The 20805-nt window shown below is 38.6% G+C and overlaps 2 protein-coding genes across 4 annotated transcripts in view; one reads left to right on the top strand and one right to left on the bottom strand.

Annotated features, from left to right (window-relative positions):
- Positions 1-14983, bottom strand: part of LOC135472321 (phospholipid-transporting ATPase VA-like) — a 53554-nt gene extending 38571 nt beyond the window's left edge. The window contains exons 1-2 of the mRNA XM_064751781.1: positions 14013-14983; positions 2200-2404 (exon numbers count right to left, since the gene is read on the bottom strand). Coding sequence (XP_064607851.1) covers positions 2200-2404; positions 14013-14413 — 606 coding nt within the window. The 5' untranslated portion in view covers positions 14414-14983. The remainder of the gene's footprint in view (positions 1-2199; positions 2405-14012) is intronic.
- A 133-nt stretch (positions 14984-15116) lies between these two features.
- On the top strand, positions 15117-19428 carry LOC135473129 (COMM domain-containing protein 8-like). 3 transcript variants are annotated; one of them, XM_064752959.1, is made up of 5 exons: positions 15117-15189; positions 17124-17279; positions 17835-17987; positions 18277-18432; positions 19095-19428. In XM_064752959.1, exons 1-5 carry the CDS (start codon positions 15121-15123, stop codon positions 19116-19118), a joined length of 558 nt encoding a protein of 185 aa, XP_064609029.1. In that variant the 5' UTR covers positions 15117-15120; the 3' UTR covers positions 19119-19428. The 3 variants fall into 3 exon arrangements, with proteins under 3 accessions (XP_064609029.1, XP_064609031.1, XP_064609032.1); XM_064752961.1 differs by lacking the exon at positions 15117-15189 and adding an exon at positions 16026-16156; XM_064752962.1 differs by lacking the exon at positions 15117-15189 and adding an exon at positions 16053-16165.
- The last annotated feature ends 1377 nt before the right edge of the window (positions 19429-20805 follow it).

The raw sequence follows: 20805 nt of genomic DNA, 5'->3' as shown, positions 1-20805 counted from the left end.
GGAAGCTAGGGGCTGCAGAAATACCATATCTGATTTACATAAGTAAATGTAGTGGCTAGTGGTAGTGTACTGCAATCTGTCTATTTAAACAACAAACATGGATAGTATTAAACAGGCTAACAAGAAAATGTACACAACAGAGATGTTTACAGCGTGCAAAACGTCATGTAGTCTACAAAGATTGATGTTGTCGATCCACAAAATAATGAACACAAAATAGTGTAAACAAAAACCTGTAGATACTCAAAGAATGAGCAATAAAATAGAGTATTGAGATAATTATGAAGTTAGAGTGGAAATTATGTATATATGTTATTAATTTCTTGCTACCTGTATATACAGTTGCCAAAAATCATTTTTTCCATTTATGCTGTTGCAAAAACTTTATAAATGACATGCAAAGACTAAATACTTGTATCTTGTTTCACTTTCTGATTCACCTTCTTATATGCTAGCTTAAAATGGATAAGTAAAACCCTACGTTGCAAAAAAAAAATAATAACTAAATAAAAATAACTGGTGCATCAACTACCATATCTACCAGGGCTCAACGTATAATGTTTTCACAGTAAATGAGTTACATGGATTATTTGTAACTACCACAATAACTAGCAGTGATGCTTTCGTTCCTGTAGTCATTGGTCTGTTATGCCATACTTAAGAATATTTTGCTCATACGATGGCAATCAGCATTATGGTGGGAGGAAACTGGACAGAGCCCGGGGGAAAAACGTAATGTTTGTGTTCACCTTGCCCAAGCAAGTTTAATCTCAGAGCAGAAGTGTCCCAGGCTCATAATACACATGGGTACAACACCTCATATAATATAAATCTACCTCTATTATACATATCTGACGGCTAGTGTCCTTGACGTATTATTTAACCGGCACCTTCCACTAAGCTTGTTTTTTTTCCTTTCCTGAAGTTTTACTTACTTTCAAGTACATTAAGTACATGTGCGTGTGTTTGTGGGTGTGCCAATGTAGGCTTGCTGTCGAAAATGAGCGAGAAAAGAACTCAAGCGGACATCCATTCCATGCAGCAGAAAAGGTTTATGCTTTTTAATAGCATTCTGTACAAAACATGGCATAATAAGTCAGACTTTTAATTACCATTCTGTACAGAACATGGCATAAGTCAAACATTTAATTACCATTCTGTACAGAACATGGCATAATAAGTCAAACATTTAATTACCATTCTGTACAGAACATGGCATAATAATTTTTATATATGGCACACTGGCCTTCCACTCAGCTTGGTCAATGTCACTGGGGGTATACAAAAGTTGGAGATCTCTGACCCATTACAAAACATGACCCTGCCCTAGTGAGTGAGTGAGTGCTTGGGGTTTAACATCGTGCTCAACACTTTTTCAGTCATATGACGACGAAGGAATCATTAGGGTGCATGTACATGTAATGTGCCTCCTTGTTGCAGGACAGATTTCCACCGCTCTTTTATTTAGTGCTGCTTCACTGAGACGACTTACCGAAGGCAAGTAAGCCGCTATTATAAAGGTGTGTACTAACAATACTGCTGCTGTTATAGAGAGTGTGTACTTTTTTGTTTGGATGTTATAGGATTTGTGTTGCTGTTGTTATAGAGAGCCTGTATTCACAGCATTGCTGCTGCCAGAGACAATGTGTACTTAAAGAATTGCTGCTGTTATAGAAAGTGTGTACTCACAACATTGCTGCTGCCAGAGACAATGTGTACTTACAGAATTGCTGCTGTTATAGAAAGTGTGTACTCACAACACTGCTGCTGCCAGAGACAATGTGTACTTACAGAATTGCTGCTGTTATAGAAAGTGTGTACTCACAACACTGCTGCTGCCAGAGACAATGTGTACTTACAGAATTGCTGCTGTTATAGAAAGTGTGTACTCACAACATTGCTGCTGCCAGAGACAATGTGTACTTAAAGCATTGCTACTGTTATAGAAAGCGCGTACTCACATTCTTGCTGTTGTTATAGAGAGAGTGTACTCACAGCACTGGTGCTGTCAGAGACAGTGTGTACCCACAGCATTTCTGCTGTCAGAGACAGTGTGTACTCACAATATTGCTGCTGTCAGAGACAGTGTGTACTCAAAATATTGCTACTGTTGTAGAGAGAGTGTACTCACAGCATTGCTGCTGTCAGAGACAGTGTGTACTCACAGTACTGCTGCTGTCAGAGACAGTGTGTACTCACAGAATTGCTGCTGTCCGAGACAGTGAAGCGCTGTTTGAGATTGGTTTCTCCATCAATGTTACTGGTTTCTATATGGCACACGTTGGAGGAGTCACTGGAGCGCAGGAGGAGGATGTCAGCAGGGATAATCTCGTTACAGGACAGGTGAACAAAATCCCCCACCCGCAGCTCACACCACGTTGCCCTCACATAGCGCCCTTCTGACCTGTAACAAACATCAAAAGTCCATGTGAAAGTGCTTAAACACTTCAGAAAAGGTTAGACTCCACATGCTGCAACCTAACTCTATCATTTACCTATCTACAGTACACGCAACATGTAACTTCCTCCCAAACTGTGCTTCAGACACAGTCAATCCACACCTGGGCTGCAATTTCACTGCGGCCTAGCTGCAGATTTAAGCAACCGATCTGCGGGCGAGTCAAGCTTAATGATCTGATCTTAACCTTGTAAAATGTTTCACTGTACACTTCTGCAACACATCGAGCCAATGGCTTTTACGAGATCCCTGAGGCATCCTGGGGCGTTTTTCAACAACTGGCAGTGAATTTTTCACAGCCATGAAGAAGGGGCCAAGTGGAGGTGAATATATTTCCCAAAACATTTTAATGTATTGTGGATTTGCGAAAAAGGTTCACAACAATGAGCGAGCACACATCAAGTCGAATCCATCTGCTCGGTACACTTTGTCAAAACAAAGCGAATTCGCCAGTCTAACCTGTTGCAGTCAATCATGTATTTCTATACATGCAGAACCAAGTTTAAACACAATGAAAACTAGAAACAGATAAGGGACAGGTGAAGTGAAGTTATCTTAAAATGGGTATATTTGTCCAGCAACGTTCCCTTGCCTGCCTGTGATCGGCGATTGGCTTATAGGGAAGAATTCACATTAAAAAATTTAAGCTAGATAGCAGAACAGTGACAAGAAAAAAAAACTTTCACTATGACTCAACTTCCATTTTACATTCATAAGTGACAAAATCAAGGGCAAGTCCGATTTTTTTTTGTTGTACTGGTAATTTATTTCTTTGGCAATGAAAGGATGGTTCTTGTACAGCTATTTTACTTCTAATATTTTTATTTTACTTTAACTGCAGAGGTGTGTAAAAAATAATGATGTACCCCATGTTATTACACACAAGTTGGACACAGATAGGCCATAACATCAAATGAAACATGACCACCCTAAAGATATATGAATGGCAGGGCCTACAATGAAAATGAGACATGACCAGCCTATAGATATAGGGAAGAAAAATCTCTCGGTATTTTATTTCAAATCAGTTTTACAGCCCTTGTATCACACTTTAAGCCTGCATTATCTTCAAGTTTAGTCACATAGACAATGGCGATGCTGGGCGACTTTTCAACGCCTCTTCCTGCTCCTTTGTGGATGAACAAGTGACTACTCTCTCTGGGAAAAGAATTCACATTAAAAAATTTAAGCTAGATAGCAGAACAGTGACAAGAAAAAAAAACTTCCACTATGACTCAACTTCCATTTTACATTCAAAAGTGACAAAATCAAAGGTAACTGACAAGTCTGATTTTTTTTTTTTTGTTGTACTGGTAATTTATTTTTTTGGCAATGAAAGGATGGTTCTTGTACAGCTATTTTACTTCTTATATTTTTATTTTACTTTAACTGCAGAGGTGTGTAAAAAATAACGATGTACCCCATGTTATTACACACAGGTTGGACACAGATAGGCCATAACATCAAATGAAACATGACCAGCCTAAAGATATATGAATGGCAGGGCCTACAATGAAAATGAGACATGACCAGCCCATAGATATATGAATGGCAGGGCCTACAATGAAAATGAGACATGACCAGCCTATAGATATAGGGAAGAAAACACTCTCGGTATTTTATTTCAAATAAGTTTTACAGCCCTTGTATCACACTTTAAGCCTTCATTATCTTCAAGTTTAGTCACATAGACAATGGCGATGCTGGGCGACTTTTTAACTCCTCTTCCTACTCCTTTGTGGGTGAACAAGTGACTACTCTCTCTGGGAAAAGAATTCACATTAAAAAATTTAAGCTAGATAGCAGAACAGTGACAAGAAAAAAAAACTTTCACTATGACTCAACTTCCATTTTACATTCATAAGTGACAAAATCAAGGGCAAGTCCGATTTTTTTTTGTTGTACTGGTAATTTATTTCTTTGGCAATGAAAGGATGGTTCTTGTAAAACTATTTTACTTCTTATATTTTTACTTTACACTCTTAATGTTCCACTGTATGCTTTTTTTCTTGGTTTTACAAAAAGAAAGAACATGAAACGGCAGGCTGGCGGAAAATGGCGGCTTTACTTGAAATTTGTTTTATCTTTAGAAAATCTGCAATAAAACAGCATAAATGCCGAAAAACAGTTCGTCCATGGACTTCACGACGTGGATCAATCCCCAGGTGAGCCACAACTTTTCTTCAAGGTATGTTTCCACTTGAAAAGACAAGTCGTGAACAAGTCAAGACTTCACTGTGCTCCATCTGCGGTCAACGTGTTGTGAATATGCGACCAATGAGGTAAGTTATGCGATGGGCGTAGTGTACTTGTCAATATATTGGTGTTACACTTTTCACATGCACAAATATATGATGGCAGTTAGGAGTAACATGTACGGGTGGAAGAATACAGAGTGACACAAGTGTATCCCCATTTTTCCCTAACCTAACAAACCTCCAATAAAATGTTGACACGTCTCAATAATTATAACTCTTTGCTATCATTTCTATTTCTGTGTGTAGTCTCTGTTCTCCAGTATCTGTTTCAGTAGATCAGTCTATCTCTGACTGACAGATTGACTCTGCTGAAGGACCAGTTCAAAAGTCCACACTGGTGATATAATATCAGTGCTAATTACTCATCACACACAGTTGAAGTGCAGAGTTAAAAGTTAGAAAAAGTTCAAATTAACGTAATTAGATTTAATACATTCAAATTACATGTATAATATTTCAAAAAATACAAAATGATTCACTGTATTAATTCAGTCTTAACACAACATACGTCCCAACAAATGTATTTGTTTGAAATGTATACAAGAATACCAGCAGCACTGTTGTGAGTATAACCCATGATGGGAGGTGCAGGGGTTGTTGCCCAGACATGAAAATCAAATTCATTTATTTAGTACATATAAGGAAGATGGCTATCTGGTTACCGTGAAAACAGTGGAAAAGAACAAATGTGAGTCGCAACTCATCGTCTTATGTGTATCTATGTATCCAGCTAGAATTAAAACTCTACAGAGAATGTTGCAGTTAGAACTTGGACACCAAATCATGTCTATTTATATCGTATATAAGGAAAATGACTATCTGGTTACCATGACAACTGCTAAAATGGACAAATGTGAGTCGCGAAACATCGTCATCTGAGTTTGTATGTATCCACCAAAAATTAAAATTCTACATAGAAAACTGTTTGACACAACACAGCCCGGAAATGAACACCAACAAATGGACAGAAGGACCAAATATAAGCTATAACATCTAAGTCACACTACTTGTATGTCACAACATATGCTCCCCCTAATTGCAGAGGTGTGTAAAAAATAACAATGTACCCCATGTTATTACACACAAGTTGGACACAGATAGGCCATAACATCAAATGAAACATGACCAGCCTGGAGATACATGAATGGCAGGGCTTAAAATGAAAATGAGACATGACCAGCCTATAGATATATCAATGGCAGTGCCTAAAATGAAAATGAGACATGACCAGCCTATAGATATATCAATGGCAGTGCCTACAACAAAAATGAGACATGACCAGCCTAAAGATATATGAATGGCAGTGCTTAAAATGAAAATGAGACATGACCAGCCTAAAGATATATGAATGGCAGTCCCTAAAATGAAAATGAGACATGACCAGCCCATAGATATATGAATGGCAGTGCTTAAAATGAAAATGAGACATGACCAGTTCATAGATATATGAATGGCAGTGCCTAAAATGAAAATGAGACATGACCAGCCTAAAGATATAAGAATGGCAGTGCTTAAAATGAAAATGAAACATTACCAGCCTATAGATATATCAATGACAGTGCCTAAAATGAAAATGAGACATAACTAGCCCATAGATATATCAATGGCAGTGCCTATAATGAAGCTTTAATCCCATGTCATCTTCACAGACACAGTGAACCTGAATCAGTGTGGTCATGGGCAATGGGCTAGACCAACTTAGCTGTAGGTATATTTACTGTAACACAATGAAACATAAAACCTACTTAGCACCTAAGATATATATTTCATCCCAGAGAGTCAATGTTAACCAACATTGTTGTGCTATTAAGAAGGTCAGAAAGCAAAGTGCCATGGTCATCACTGGATTTGGCTTGAGAGGAAGTGACCTATACATAACTGACCCTATTATACAAGGGTGAGTAGCGGGTCATTAACCAGCTGGGAATGTCAAGCTTTAGACACCAGACACACCCCTAGGTGTATAGATGTATACCAGTAAGTAGGTCAATAGAGACCACATGGGGTTGATAGCAGGCTACATGACACAGCTGCAGTGAAGGGCTTTCCCATTCACTGAGCGCAGAAGGGAATTGTAGCTGGCTTTCTTTGTCCACAATTCAGGAATATTATCCGTATTAATACTGTACATGACCCAACAAGGGTGAATAAAGCACACATGGCTTTATGCCAGACAGCCTATACAGTAGCCTACGTGTATGTGGTGATAACACTCACAGAGACTAAATTAGTGCGGAATAACATCACATTCACAAGGTTTCACTTGTGCTACATGTAGGTATCATGACACAGATTGCCTTGAGCTTCAAAAAGCTGACAAAATATGTCTGGGATTGTTAATTAATTTGATTTTCAAATATCATTTCCTGTTGATTAGTTCTAGAGGAGCCTGTACCTAGCCTGTGTTAGAGAAATCAGACATTTGAAAGTCCCATATGTTACCGTTCATACCTGATAATCCCAGGAGGATATATGTTACAGTACGAACCTGATAATCCCAGGTGGATATATGTTATCGTACATACCTGATAATCCCAGGTGGATATATGTTACTGTACATACCTGATAATCCCAGGTGGATATATGTTACTGTACATACCTGATAATCCCAGGTGGATATACGCTACCCTACATACCTGATAATCCCAGGTGGATATATGTTACCCCACATACCTGATAATCCCAGGTGGATATACGCTACCCAACATACCTGATAATCCCAGGTGGGTATATGTTACCGTACATACCTTAACATGTACGTCTTTAGCACATTACCACTGCCTTAAAGGATAAGACAGCACCTGGCTAAAACATATTCAAGTCGAAAGTAGGATACACAAGCTTTCTAAATAGTATCATACTTTCTTACTTTAATGAGATTTCACCGAATAATATGTAGAACAAAATGACAATACTGCACAAATGGCAGGTGTGAATCAAGGCAGACATCTTGGGAATTTTATCCAATCAAACACATTGCTATCAGATTATGCGGACTAAGCTGTGACATAGCCTTTACCCATTCACCCCATGAAGTGACATGTGATAACACAGAGCTCCTGCATAAGACATCTTTTTGAGATTGATTTATTTACATGTAGCCGTAGGGCCATTTCACACAGTGTTGTGGGACAGTATCATTTACAGGCCACCACAGATTATTCAACTACGGTATCACAAATTATGTCAGACAGCAGCATACCCTCTTGGCCCCCAGTAAACCTTAGGCCTACTTAGACATGCTGTTTATATTATACAAATACACTTTTTGTCGTTCACGTTAGTGTTTAGTCAGCCTCCTGTTGCTAAACAACAAATATAACCGTCAGTGAAAAATTCATCAGGGATGTTGAAGGTCTATGGGAATGAGAAGGCGGCATCTCATCTGGCAATGCTTACAACAAATTAAATCTTAGGATATAATTTTTTCATTCAATTTATTGGAACTGCAGAATTTAAATTGCCCTATGTCTTTCTTGCATACAATGAATACAGTAAAATCATTGAAACACCATGCTTAAGCCGAGTTGCTTTCTCTGACGATAACTAGGTCAGCACTGCTCTCATCTTTCAAAGCCACTTTGAAGGTTCTACCATATATAGCTGAAGTACCATATGGGTTCTACCATATACAGCTGGAGTACCATATGGGTTCTACCATATACAGCTGGAGTACCATATGAGGTTCTACAATATATAGCTGGAGTACCATATGGGTTCTACCATATATAGCTGGAGTACCGTATGAGGTTCTACCATATACAGCTGGAGTACCGTATGAGGTTCTACCATATACTGTAGATACAGAATAACAGTGTGTACAGCTGACGTTTTATCATGGAAAAAAAACAGTTCAAATCAACTACAGGTATGGGTACCCCAGTTGTTGATGGGTCTTTGGCCTTTGCATTACATAATGGTAATCATACAATTTGTAGTTTACCCAGACTCAATTTGGCTCGAATTCCTTAATCGTTCAATTCAAGGCAAAGACATTTTATGTCTGATCAAGAAATTATATCACCATGAACGTGTGTGGTATATACCATTTGATGAACAACAGCCACTAGTTGGTATTAAAGTGAAAGCCACACTATGAGGTTGTACCATATACAGCTGGAGTACCATATGGGTTCTACCGTATACAGCTGGAGTACTGTATAGGTTGTACCATATACAGCTGGAGTCCTGTATGAGGTTCTACCATATACAGCTGGAGTACTGTATGAGGTTCTACTGGAGTAGTGTATGAGGTTCTACCATATACAGCTGGAGTACCGTATGAGGTTCTACCATATACAGCTGGAGTAGCATATGGGTTCTACAATATACAGCTGGGGTACCGTATGAGGTTCTACCATATACAGCTGGAGTACCATATGGGTTCTACAATATACAGCTGGGGTACCGTATGAGGTTCTACCATATACAGCTGAAGTACTGTATGAGGTTCTAGAATATACAGCTGGAGTACCGTATGAGGTCCTACAGTATGAGGTTCTACCATGAGGTTCTACAATATACAGCTGGAGTACTGTATGAGGTCCTACAGTATGAGGTTCTACCATATACAGCTGGGGTACCATATGAGGTTCTACCATATACAGCTGGAGTACCGTATGAGGTCCTACACCTGCTACATGTTATACACAAGTAGTGTGACTCAACATAAGAGATAGATACAAGAGAATACAAACAGCAAGATAACATAACAGCCAGACAGAATCTAAACAATACTCTATAATGGCTTTGAAACGAGTCTTTCGTTTTTCGGAGTTACACTACTCGTGTATTGCTTTAACCTAATTAGTGTAGGGGGTCTCCGTGGCTCAGTTGGTTTGTGCCCTAGCGCAACGTAATGACCCAGGAGCCTTCCACCAATGCGGTCGCTGTGAGTTCAAGTCCAGCTCACGCCGACTTCCTCTCCAGTAACCTGCCGATGGTTGTGGGTTTCTTGCGCGTATAAGTGAAACATTCTTGATTACGGCTTTCAACAACAATCAAATAAATAAACTACTCAGTGGAACACAAGGTTGAGCATGTTACATAGATGACACATTGCCAGGCGTTTACAAGTCTCAATTCATATCGCTTAACAGAAGCCAAGTTACAACTGACGAAAAACACCAAAAACATTGCTACAAAAAGGTCCAAATTACATCCAAGGCTGTGGAAGGACATGATGGTTTAATAAACTGCTTAAAAACTTCATCCACTAAATTCAGTGCAAGTGATATTCCTTGAGGCTCAAACAAACAGATGCTGTAAGGTTCCGGTGACATATCAGCTAAATGTAAAGTGCTGGTTTGCATGGATTTGAAGGTAAATTCAATTATTACTTAGTTATGAAAATTTTATCCTCAATCAAATCATTTTATAATGATTCCTCAAATTCCTCAAATTTTTCACATATGAAAGAGCAAATTTCAGTGCAATGTATGCACCTTTTTCATTTGATTTTGGAGACAAAACTACATTGTTTCGGCTGGCTAATTTCTGGGCTCTGCAAAATGTATACTGTCAAACCTGTTGTATGCGGCCAGTGAAGGGACACGTAAAAAGTGGCCGCAAATGACAGTTGGCCACATAAAACAGGTTAGGGAGACCAAGCCAAATCACAACTGAATTACGTTTCAGGAAATGTACACATGTAGGCCTATATAATAATCTTATACATAATTGTTGAAGCACTAATCTGGTCAGCTACATAAATTTCATAGAAATATAACAATTGTAGTAAAATAATAACTCAATAATTTCAACTTTTGTGGGGTAGACCTGTGGACTTCACGCATTTAACAGCCGATTACAGAAAGAGTTTCAGGTGAGGGCACGCATAATAGGAGAACTTTCTTCCCGTCATTGTCAAGCCCTAAAATCCAAGTGCTAGTTTGCCCTACGTAGCTATAAATGACTATTCTAACAAAGTTAGACTGTAAATGGCAGACTGATGTACTGATAAGCATCCCCCTAATTCAGACATGATATTCCCATCAAATTAAGATCTCTGTCCACAAAATGCTACAGCACCATAGGGCATGATTATTGATACATATGTATAGGGTATTTCAGCTACTGAAAGCAGCACAGATGACAAAGACATGTACATATTATGTAAATAACAGCCTAATGTTACAACCAAAGACGAACGACACATTTACCAAATGATGTGATAGAGGGCTTTATACCCATCGTAATCCCACAAAAATGATGGCGGCCTTAGCAGATACTTGATATTTATGCTTTGAAGTATAATACAGCCAACATGTATATATACTAATTACAGGTAAGAATACTGTTACATTATAAACCATCCTTAGTTGTAATTTTTACCATTGATTTCTCCACAATTTTTTTTTTACATCTTAGAACTGCCTGAGAACTACCACTTATATCCTGCTGGTTTACCTTCCAGACAGTTATTAGCATTATTACTGGATTAAGTGGATCGTGTTACGTAAAGAAGAAAGATGTCGTCAATGAGGTAACAAATAAAGACGAGTCTATTGATTTATTGATAGGCCTTAGTGTACCCATTTACATCATCACTCTCCTGTCCATGAAGGAAATCATGACTCTAACGAGCCAGCGAGAAAATCCCAGTAGAGGCCAGGCATGCAAGAAAATCACCACATGGGTCTGCATAAAACCTCACAAACAACTGTGGTACCTGTTACAGTTAACAGCGAAGACGAGGACAGACAATCAGAGAATCAGAGAATCTACACAGACTACAGTTTTGCTACAGCTATATCTCAGCACAATCAACGCTACAGCACCCTATGGCATCTGAACAAAGTCTCAGCCAGTTACCAGGAATCTTCAGTAGCTATCTATGATCCAATGAAAAACAAAATAATATATGTAGTTACTTCATTCCTTGCGTACTTGTCCAGGACACTTTCTACACTCATGTGAATCAAGCAGAGCTAAAACAGGTATCAAGCTCTCTTCTGACATGTCTCTTTGTAGTCAATGCTTCACATACACATGGAATGTTTCAACAAATCACACTTCTTCGGCCATGTTTAAAAAAAATTTCATTGGGTGTTAGTTAACTGACCCTCTTAGATCTAAGACACTTACTTTTTATTTTTCCTGACAGGGAATTTTTAACGATGGCCTCAAGTTTATAAGAAACACTTGTAACTGTAGAGAGGCTCATTCTACACAGGAACACACACTTGATTTTGGAAGGGCTGGGGGACTTTTCCTGATCACCAGACCCTGTAGAAACATTACACAGGCAACCCAAAGTCCTGTGATGTTTGTCACAGCTGCTCATATACCTCCCCCTGCTAGATATGCTAGAACAAAATGAACAAGTTAGATATCAACAGCGAAAACCCACCAAGTAGAACACCCCCTTTTGGATACACTGCGCACAGGCCTGAATTTACCAACCACCAATCAAAGTAGTGCAATTCTCATTCTCACATCTGGACTTACACTGCGCACAGGCCTGAATTTACCAACTACCAATCAAAGTAGTGCAATTCTCATTCTCACATCTGGACTTACACTGCGCACAGGCCTGAATTTACCAACCACCAATCAAAGTAGTGCAATTCTCATTCTCACATCTGGACTTTCTCATTTCAAGAGACACAATAATAAAATGGCCTCATATGTAATCTTCTTCACCACTTTGTACACTAACCACTTGCACACTGATCGATTTCAGTGTCAACGAGGCAGAGAATATTGGTCACTGCAATGGAAATAGTTCTGTGGAATTTGATCATGTGTGTACATATACTCATAAGACCAAAGCATAATGCACAAGCCCAAGATAAACACGCTCCCAAGATGGAAGGATATCAAACAGATCAATATAAAAGCATTGCGCAATACTCTTGTACTAACAGCATAAGAGGACTGTTTCTACAAGACACAGAGAAACTTCATTTTTGATTGATTTTCTTGGTGAGCGAGCAATAGTTTTGCCCAGCCTGTCCGTTTATCTTCAATATTTCAACCTGACCTGCATGGAAAATATAATCAGTAGTTAACCAAAACTGAAACTCATCCCATCAAATAGAATTTGTAGAAAGATTTGCCTTTCTTATACATCAGGTCTACAAGCACACATCCAAAATCCACTACAAGGTCCTAATAATAATCACTTATTCCGGGTTAGTGATTTTCCTAGTCATAAAATTACTGAATCTAAATAAATATATGTAACAATATGTAATTTACATTTCTGCCTACTTGGACGGCAATGTATACATGTATAACAAATTAATAAAGTAAACAATGTTGCCATGTGGGCTGCATAAGGTGACTATCAAGTTAGTTTTCATGTACATGTATGTGTTGGGGCATGAGCATATAACACAATAATAGATGGTGGCAATGAATCTACTCCAGTTGCTCACAATGGTATTATACTAGCCTTGGTTAAAGTTCTAATACCACATGCCATATTTATCAATGACATAATCTTCCAGTACATGCTTAAACAAGCACAAAGCAGTGCTCAGTCTGTTTGCTTTTTATATAACATGCTTTTGTCAGTTCATAATCAAATGGTTACACAGGTGTTTTATATTGGGGTTTTGTGTCCTAGCCCAGATTTCATTTAAAGCCCTACATTACCAGTCAAATCCATCCAAATTAACCAAGGCCATCAATTGCTTAGTCTGTAAACAGATAATTGGTGCCACAGCATGAGGTCAAGTGACCTGGAGCTGTCCTCAATAAATCACCAGGAGCCCAATTTAGCTCCTGGGTAAAGTGAAGACATGTTATGACTACTTCAGTCATCATTACCACATTGTAAACTTGTGTGGTTAATACATGACAAAATCAGATTTCATACTTATATATACATAGGCCTACAAGTATGTTCACCAATCTCTGTTGTGCATCCAGTATACATGGAAGTGATAATCCACTGAAAGCTAAAACACTAACAAATTGTTACACAGTGTGCTACATGTTGCATTGCGAGTGTGTGTTAATTTACCTACATACTTCAGTGGAATGTACTTTCACACCTTAGCTGCCACCAACTTTATTTACAATTAAGTTGTTTTTAATAAACAAGCCATCAAACAAGTTGTTACACACATTTTCTGACAGTGTTCGAGTCACAGCTTTGAAGATCTGCCCCATTGAGATCACACACACAAAAAAAATGTAGTTATATAATGTCAAAATAAGAGTTATGACAAATTCTTCTATACAAGTAGCAAAAACATTTCTGGGAATTTAACCAGGCTTTGTCAACATTTTCTGAGCTTTAGATGTATAAAGGGTCGTTTCATTCTAAATTTCCTTTAATGGCTTACCTTGAATAACGACGACATGATGCTGCATTCACACGCTTATCTGACTGATAGCGCCTGAAATCTTCGTAAGCATCTTTAACAGCAGTCACAGATAAAACAAACATGAGAGGTATCATGGAGATCTCTTTCCCAAAAGCAGAAACACCAGGTATCCAGTTAAGCAACACCACCATCATAAAATATATGTTTGCATAACGATGAAACTGTTCAAAAAGATTCTTGGGTAAAAACGTCAGAATGGTATACTTCGTGGTTTTGACACGATTGGACGGATACTCTCTGTTAGGATGGTTTTTGTGGCGGTAAGGTAAATTTTCTGGCTGAGTCAGATTAGGAACAACTGTCCGGACCTTGGGCCCTGGTTTGTTTGTGAAGAACAACTTTTTGCATATGTTCCCCATTTTGCTCAGCTGTCCTTAATTAGATTTCTGGCAATATAAATCAACACTGTGACGACTACCCCCTTTTCGGGGCCATCACTAGTTGAATGTTTTCTTGAGATGGAATACCACACCTTGATTAGGCAATACCACAAATGCCATTTCTTTTCTGTGTTACTGAGGCCATCTGTGCTCCGATAAGATCCTAGCTAGTATAACCTGTCCGCAATCTATATCCTGATGACACAACACAACAACCTGTCATATTCGGCTGTGTAATCGTCGTAGTAAACAGAAAAGGAAATCCATTAGGCTGGCCGGCCAACTCCTTTAAGTTTGATGACACTTCCGCAAATGGGACGTCCAGAAAAAAAAATGTCCCACGCTGTGGACGGTATTGCGTGTTGTGAAATGTCTTCCTAAAAATCTGTAACGTCGACGTTAAAACAAACTTTTTCCATCCTTAGATGCCACTGTCACTTTCCTTTGACAATCTAAAGGCTAGGACATCACTTGAGTTTTAATCTCAGCTGTCATACCTTCATAACATCGATGAATTTCCTACCAGCCTGACATTTCCTAATGCCTCCGTTGTTACGATACCAGAACAAACACGCACAAACCCAGAACACGTGACCCACTTTGTCATTAAAGGCATTTCATTGGACAGCATTATACCAATTCGCCAATCACAGAAGCCGTAGCAAAAACCCGCATGGCGGAGGGCAATGGCGGGTGACAGGTGCTCGATTCCTGTGGGCGTGTTGTCAAAATGTGACAACGACATACTATATAAGGTTTGTTTCTTTCCTCCATTTGTTCGTATGTGTGCTTTCAAGTTTCACATATTTTCTGAAAAAAGCAGGGTCTCAGTAATCGGTTCCTTCCTATTCAGCTACGGATGTTGGCATCGGTCGGAAATTATCCTGCGATGAAATCTGGACACTGAATAGTTCGCGGAGGACTATGACGTGGTGTCACATGCTAGCCTAGGTCTTACGAGATCAGAGCTGATATTTTAATGACCACTCCTCGTCAACAAGCAAACTTTGTGAGATAAAAAATAGAACGCTATGGAAAAATAAAAAAATAAGTAATTTAGTCTAGTGTTGGTATTTTAATTCTGTAAAACGGATCAGAAGCTATAGACCAAGTAATCTCTATAGCAACAAACGGCGTGGGGTGAAGAAAACGGTCGTCCCACCGTCATTGCATAGTAAAATACCTATTTTTGAATCACAGTCAGCGATCTTGTATCCGTCAGGTTTGTAGAATTTTCAGTCCAAGACTGAGGATTTCTTCATAGCTTTCATGATGTTATTTTGTGCAACCAGACCTTACTGGTCGCTAGCGAAGTGGCAAATGGTGACTTTTTTTCCCAATGTCTTAACATTGTTCGGCCATTTTATTTTAGGCATGAAAGGATGGTCACGTGACCCCCAACTTCTGACCCATCTTGCAGAATGACCTTAATCGGCATTTCAGGAAGATGTGGACGAGGCAGTGTGGGGGCTCTTTCAAGCTAATGCAGCTAAAAGGCGAGATTTTACGGTACTTGCTAGACTAAAGACACATCTCGCAGAGCCGGGCCTGTCAGACCATTGGCACCATTTAGCTGCATTAGTTTGCAAGAGCCCCCACCCTGTCATGTCTCAACTCACAAGAACTGTCATGAACTCACAAGATTCCTGAAAATCCGAACTCGGCTTATAACTTAAAGCTGACAGCTGACATAGAGGGCTTGATGACTCGTCCAAGATTGAGGTGACATTTGTAGGTTTGGCAAAATTTTGTCCAGCCACATTGGCCACAAACCAACATCAGAGCGCGCCCTGTTCAAAAACCTGATGCTGTCACCAGCACTTGTCAAATATATCGAGGCTGTCAATACGGCCATTAGCTTTGAGCATCACCAAGGAATCTCTGACCCACACAGCCCAGGAAATAACCGACCAACGTTGTGCTTGTGATAAATCAACAGACAAAATGATGAGGAACATAAGTGTCTGCAATATTGATTAATTTAATTAATCAAAATTGAATGCTTTTTTCCCAAATGCCATAACAACCTGCCATGGAAAGTTCATTAGGTTGTTAAATGGAGTGCGCTCTGATTTTCGACAGGGGCCATCTTTGGCCAAACAAAAACTATAGTTAGAGTTAAATAGTAAATAAATAAATAAAGGTAACACCCAATGGGCTGTTAGCCAGCTATCCAGGTCAAGGTTTTGAGGTCAAGGGCTTTTCAGGAACCTGAAGATGAAGATTGGTGGCTGATTTAGGATATCTGATTTCCTTCATTCATAAACATGACTGTTGTGGTGTAAGAGAAAACACCAATCATATAAATAAATACACAGTCACTGTACATGTATTTCACCTGAAGTTTGATATGTGAAAATGCACTTTCAGACCCACAGAGGTCTTAAAATGATACTTTTGATGCCAACACTGAAGTTTTTCTGACAAAACATCTGCATTGTCTGAATAAAAGTGGATGAATCAGTCAGAATCAAGCAGAATGTGTCACTTGAAAAATGCTAAACTTTATTTGAAATGCAGTACTTGCTTAAGCAAGAACAAACACTCCAGTTGAAAAATTTACGAAACATTTGTTTTTAACCCTATATATCGTGAGCCATCACTGGAAGGTACTACACTACATAGTTTTGATTTACTTGTTTTTTTGGCATATAAAATGACAACCATTCCAATTACCTTTCATTGCCAGCTTCTCCATGAGCTGGTAGATGGAATTTGTGAGAGACGATGTGTAAGGTATCAGGACTACATGAAGACATGGGATTTGCAGGACTGGTGGGATGTCAGTGACACATGCCAGAGTTTTATTAAACAAGCTATAAAGCATGGCTGGACCAAAGATAAGGTAGGAATCCTCAACAGTGAGGTTTAACATATTAATTAGTAGCCCCTATTACTAAAAAGACTTAATATTTTCCCTTTAAAAACATCTAGCCTCTGAGGCCCATTTTTCAGATGTTCTTCTGCAGATTATAGATGAAGGTCTGTCAGATATAAGCATTTCCTCTCGACTCCAATATTTCTCTTTCATGTAAACTTGACTTCTCAAATGTGGGAAATATGATCAGATAGATTAAAACATGCTTTAGGTAAAACCGTAAATAAATAGATGAAGATTACATCTTGTTATGGAGATGTAGTTATAACATTGTAGATTTTCATACATAACATTTTAGACCAGTTATTATGTTGTGGTCATGTTGTAATTTGTAGAGGATTTACAACATTGTACATATTTTATAAAAATGTATTGTTAAGTTATAGAAGTTGTATCATAGCATTCTAATATAACTCACATTTATTGTACTTACCTCTATTATTCAAATGAGAAAAAACAGGTCTGTTTTAATTCAGTATGATATTGTTTTTGTTGAAGTGTGTTTTTGGATTTACTCTTCAGATAGAAAACAGTGTGAGTGAATTATCAAAAGATCAGAAACAAATACTGACAGAAGTGATCCTGTCAAGATCAGATGAACTGCGTGAACATCTCAGATCCAAAACCACACAGATATCAAATGCCTCTCTGCAGGACTTTGACTGGCAAATGAAGGTTTGTAATGAACTGTGCCTATTGTAACATTGCTGTGTGTTTTTTTTACTGCTGTAGATTTATGAAAATTGTGCTAATTCCCATTTCAATGTGAGCATTCATCATTGTGTATTTGTGTGGTTATAATTCTTGGTTTTTCTGGGCTGTGTCAGCAGTATAGCACAGTGCATGGATATGCACATTATCTAACTTAACATAAGTTTAGGACTCACTGGAAGTGTATTGTAAGGCATACCTCACTATTTTTGGATGAGGATAGGTATAGTTTCTTGTTTTTGTGTGTTAACAGTTGGCTATGTCCAGTGACAAGCTGGCCACAGTTCAGGAGCCCCTTCTTGTTGTGGATCTGAACATTAGAGAGAGCGAAAAGAAGAAGGCTGTGTCTTTAGAAATGAACAAATTAGAGCTTGAGAAGATGATAACAAGTTTCGAAGCAGCAAATAAGGTGAGTTATTCTTGTAACACGTTCATTGGTTGATAGTGGGGTGCAGGTGCATGGGAAGGGAGGTAATCGTGTAACACTGAAATTACTGTTGTGCCATTGACACGGTTACAGCAGCTAAATTTATATCAAGTTTGCTGTGGGCATTCAGTGAGAAAAACTTGCCTGCATTTTCTAGTGTAACTAATTCTAATTGTTTTGTTTTCATGGTAGACACTGTTGACTTCATCTTAATATGCATGTTTTGAGATGAGATGTTAGGACAACATAGTAACATTCCTTTGTGGCCTCCTCACTTCATGGCATGGCAGGGTCAGTCTGCCAGTGTTAGTATGAACTGGTACATAGAAAATAGACAACAAATTAAACATGATTAGATCAGTCTTGTTTTGTGTAGGTTTTGGTGTAAGATATTACCAAAGTACTGATATGTTGGCGAAGGTTTCACCTAGGCATGAATACTATCATGGTTAAAGATAGACAATTAACCCTATCTTGCGGTAAAGTAGCAGTGTCATTTTTCAATGGGACATCCGCTTTGCAGTGCCAAGGACATACGGTAGCTCAAAAATGACGTATTGTAAACTAGCCTTTGTCCATTATTAAATTGAGTGCCTATAGTAACTTGACCTAATTCACTTGTTTTTCTTTCTGTCGTTTGTCAGGTGGTGCAACAGTTGAAGTCCTGACATCTGCTTCAGATTGTGTAAACTCTTCATGCCTGTAGAATGTGCATAGCTTAGACATAGATCAAATAAAATTGACTTGCCATAATTTCGACAAAATAAACCTAATCAGTCGAAAATTAGGACTAAAATTTCTTCGTGCATTCCACAAAAACAGAAAGTGAGTGTAGCAAATCTGTATTTTTATGTTAGTAATGTGTATAAATGTAGTGTTTTCATATTAGTAGTCTTGATACCTTACACTTTCATGCTGGAAAGAAAACACAAAAATAAAGATGAAAATGAGAGCTCTTGATGGTTTTTGTTGGTTTGGTTGGTCATTTTCTTGAAGTTGAAATTTGATTAGACATGAAAATGAATCATTACAACAATAACTTAAGGAAAGAATTCAGGCCTGAGGTTTACTTTCATATAAGTTTGTCACAATTTTTTGTTTTTGTAGCTATCATGCCAATCTTCATAAGTCATAAGTTACATTAAATCTGTCGTACCAAGTCTTTGGGAAAGAACCCATGCTTGGTGTTTTCAAGGAAAACGGTGTTAAATTGAAACATCAGGATTGGTGTCTGTACACTCTTTCTGGATAGGATGTCCTGTCTGGTGTCATCAACATGATGTTTCAGGTCAGGTAGCACTGTGAATACAGTGAGGCAGCACATTAACATTGAAACAAGTTTATGGTGAAAAGAAGATGAAGCAGATTTTAGCTGCATGGCTATTAAGATTTTCTCCCACCTGCTGGCCGCCGTCACATAAGTGAAATATTCTTGAGTACGGCGTAAAACACCAGTCAAATAAATAAATAAATAAATCCAAGCCATGAGTTCTGTCTTAATCTTGGATAGGCAATCTTGAAGCTTTCATCATTCTCTGTGATCTTGAAGAATGAATAAATGAATGAATGCTTGGAGTTTAACATCATACTTCACAATTTTTCAGTCATATGATGAGGAGTCATTGGGTGTGTGTACATATACTGTCTTCTTGTGGCAGAGCGAGTCCATGCTGCCAAAGTGCTACCACCACGGAAGTGTAATGCTGAAGACACCAGACATGACACCCCACCCAGTCACATTATACTGGCACCTGACCAACCAGTCATGTTTACTTGCTCAAATCTCTCAGTGCTGATCGCCAAGAGAGGCAGCAACAAGTACCATTTTTGAAGTCTTTGATCTCCCGACTTCGGAGGCTGTCTAACCATTAGGCCACTGAAGCCATCGTGATCTTGGAGATGACCGATTACTGATATGCTGAATGGCACACCAGAAATATTCTTTGTAATTTGCCCCATGTCTGTGACTTACTCTGTGCACTTTGGGTTCCTCCGTCAATGACTTCATACGTCATGGCCAAGTTCATAACACAAAAATGAAATAACTATTTTAACATGGAGAGGTGTGCAGAGATGGTAAAGCACGTCCAAGCTGGGACTAGATCGAATGTAGTTCTCCTGCACTCAGTGGTTTAACATGCAGTAAAGTTTGCAGTTACAACAACAATTCAATGTTCTAGTACTTTTGGTTGTGATTCTTGACCATGTTTGTACTTCTACCAAACCAGAACTAGAATAGGATTGTTATACTCCTCGGTGAATGGATCACCCACAGGCCTATTAAAACGCGCGTCCCTTTTCTTCGCCTTTCCACCTCTGGAATGATAGGAATATCTTTTTTCGCACTTCAGTAAT

This window comes from Liolophura sinensis, chromosome 8 (assembly GCF_032854445.1).
Source record: "Liolophura sinensis isolate JHLJ2023 chromosome 8, CUHK_Ljap_v2, whole genome shotgun sequence".
NCBI classification, from domain to species: domain Eukaryota; kingdom Metazoa; phylum Mollusca; class Polyplacophora; order Chitonida; family Chitonidae; genus Liolophura; species Liolophura sinensis.
This window is presented reverse-complemented; position numbering and strand designations above follow the sequence as displayed.

Bases quoted from the DNA above. Each gene is read 5' to 3' on its own strand.
- LOC135473129 (XM_064752959.1), top strand. From the start codon at position 15,121: ATGGCGGGTGACAGGTGCTCGATTCCTGTGGGCGTGTTGTCAAAATGT. The intron at 15,190-17,123 runs GTTTGTTTCTTT...TTTCATTGCCAG, and splicing joins ACAACGACATACTATATAAG to CTTCTCCATGAGCTGGTAGA. The intron at 17,280-17,834 runs GTAGGAATCCTC...TTTACTCTTCAG, and splicing joins ATGGCTGGACCAAAGATAAG to ATAGAAAACAGTGTGAGTGA.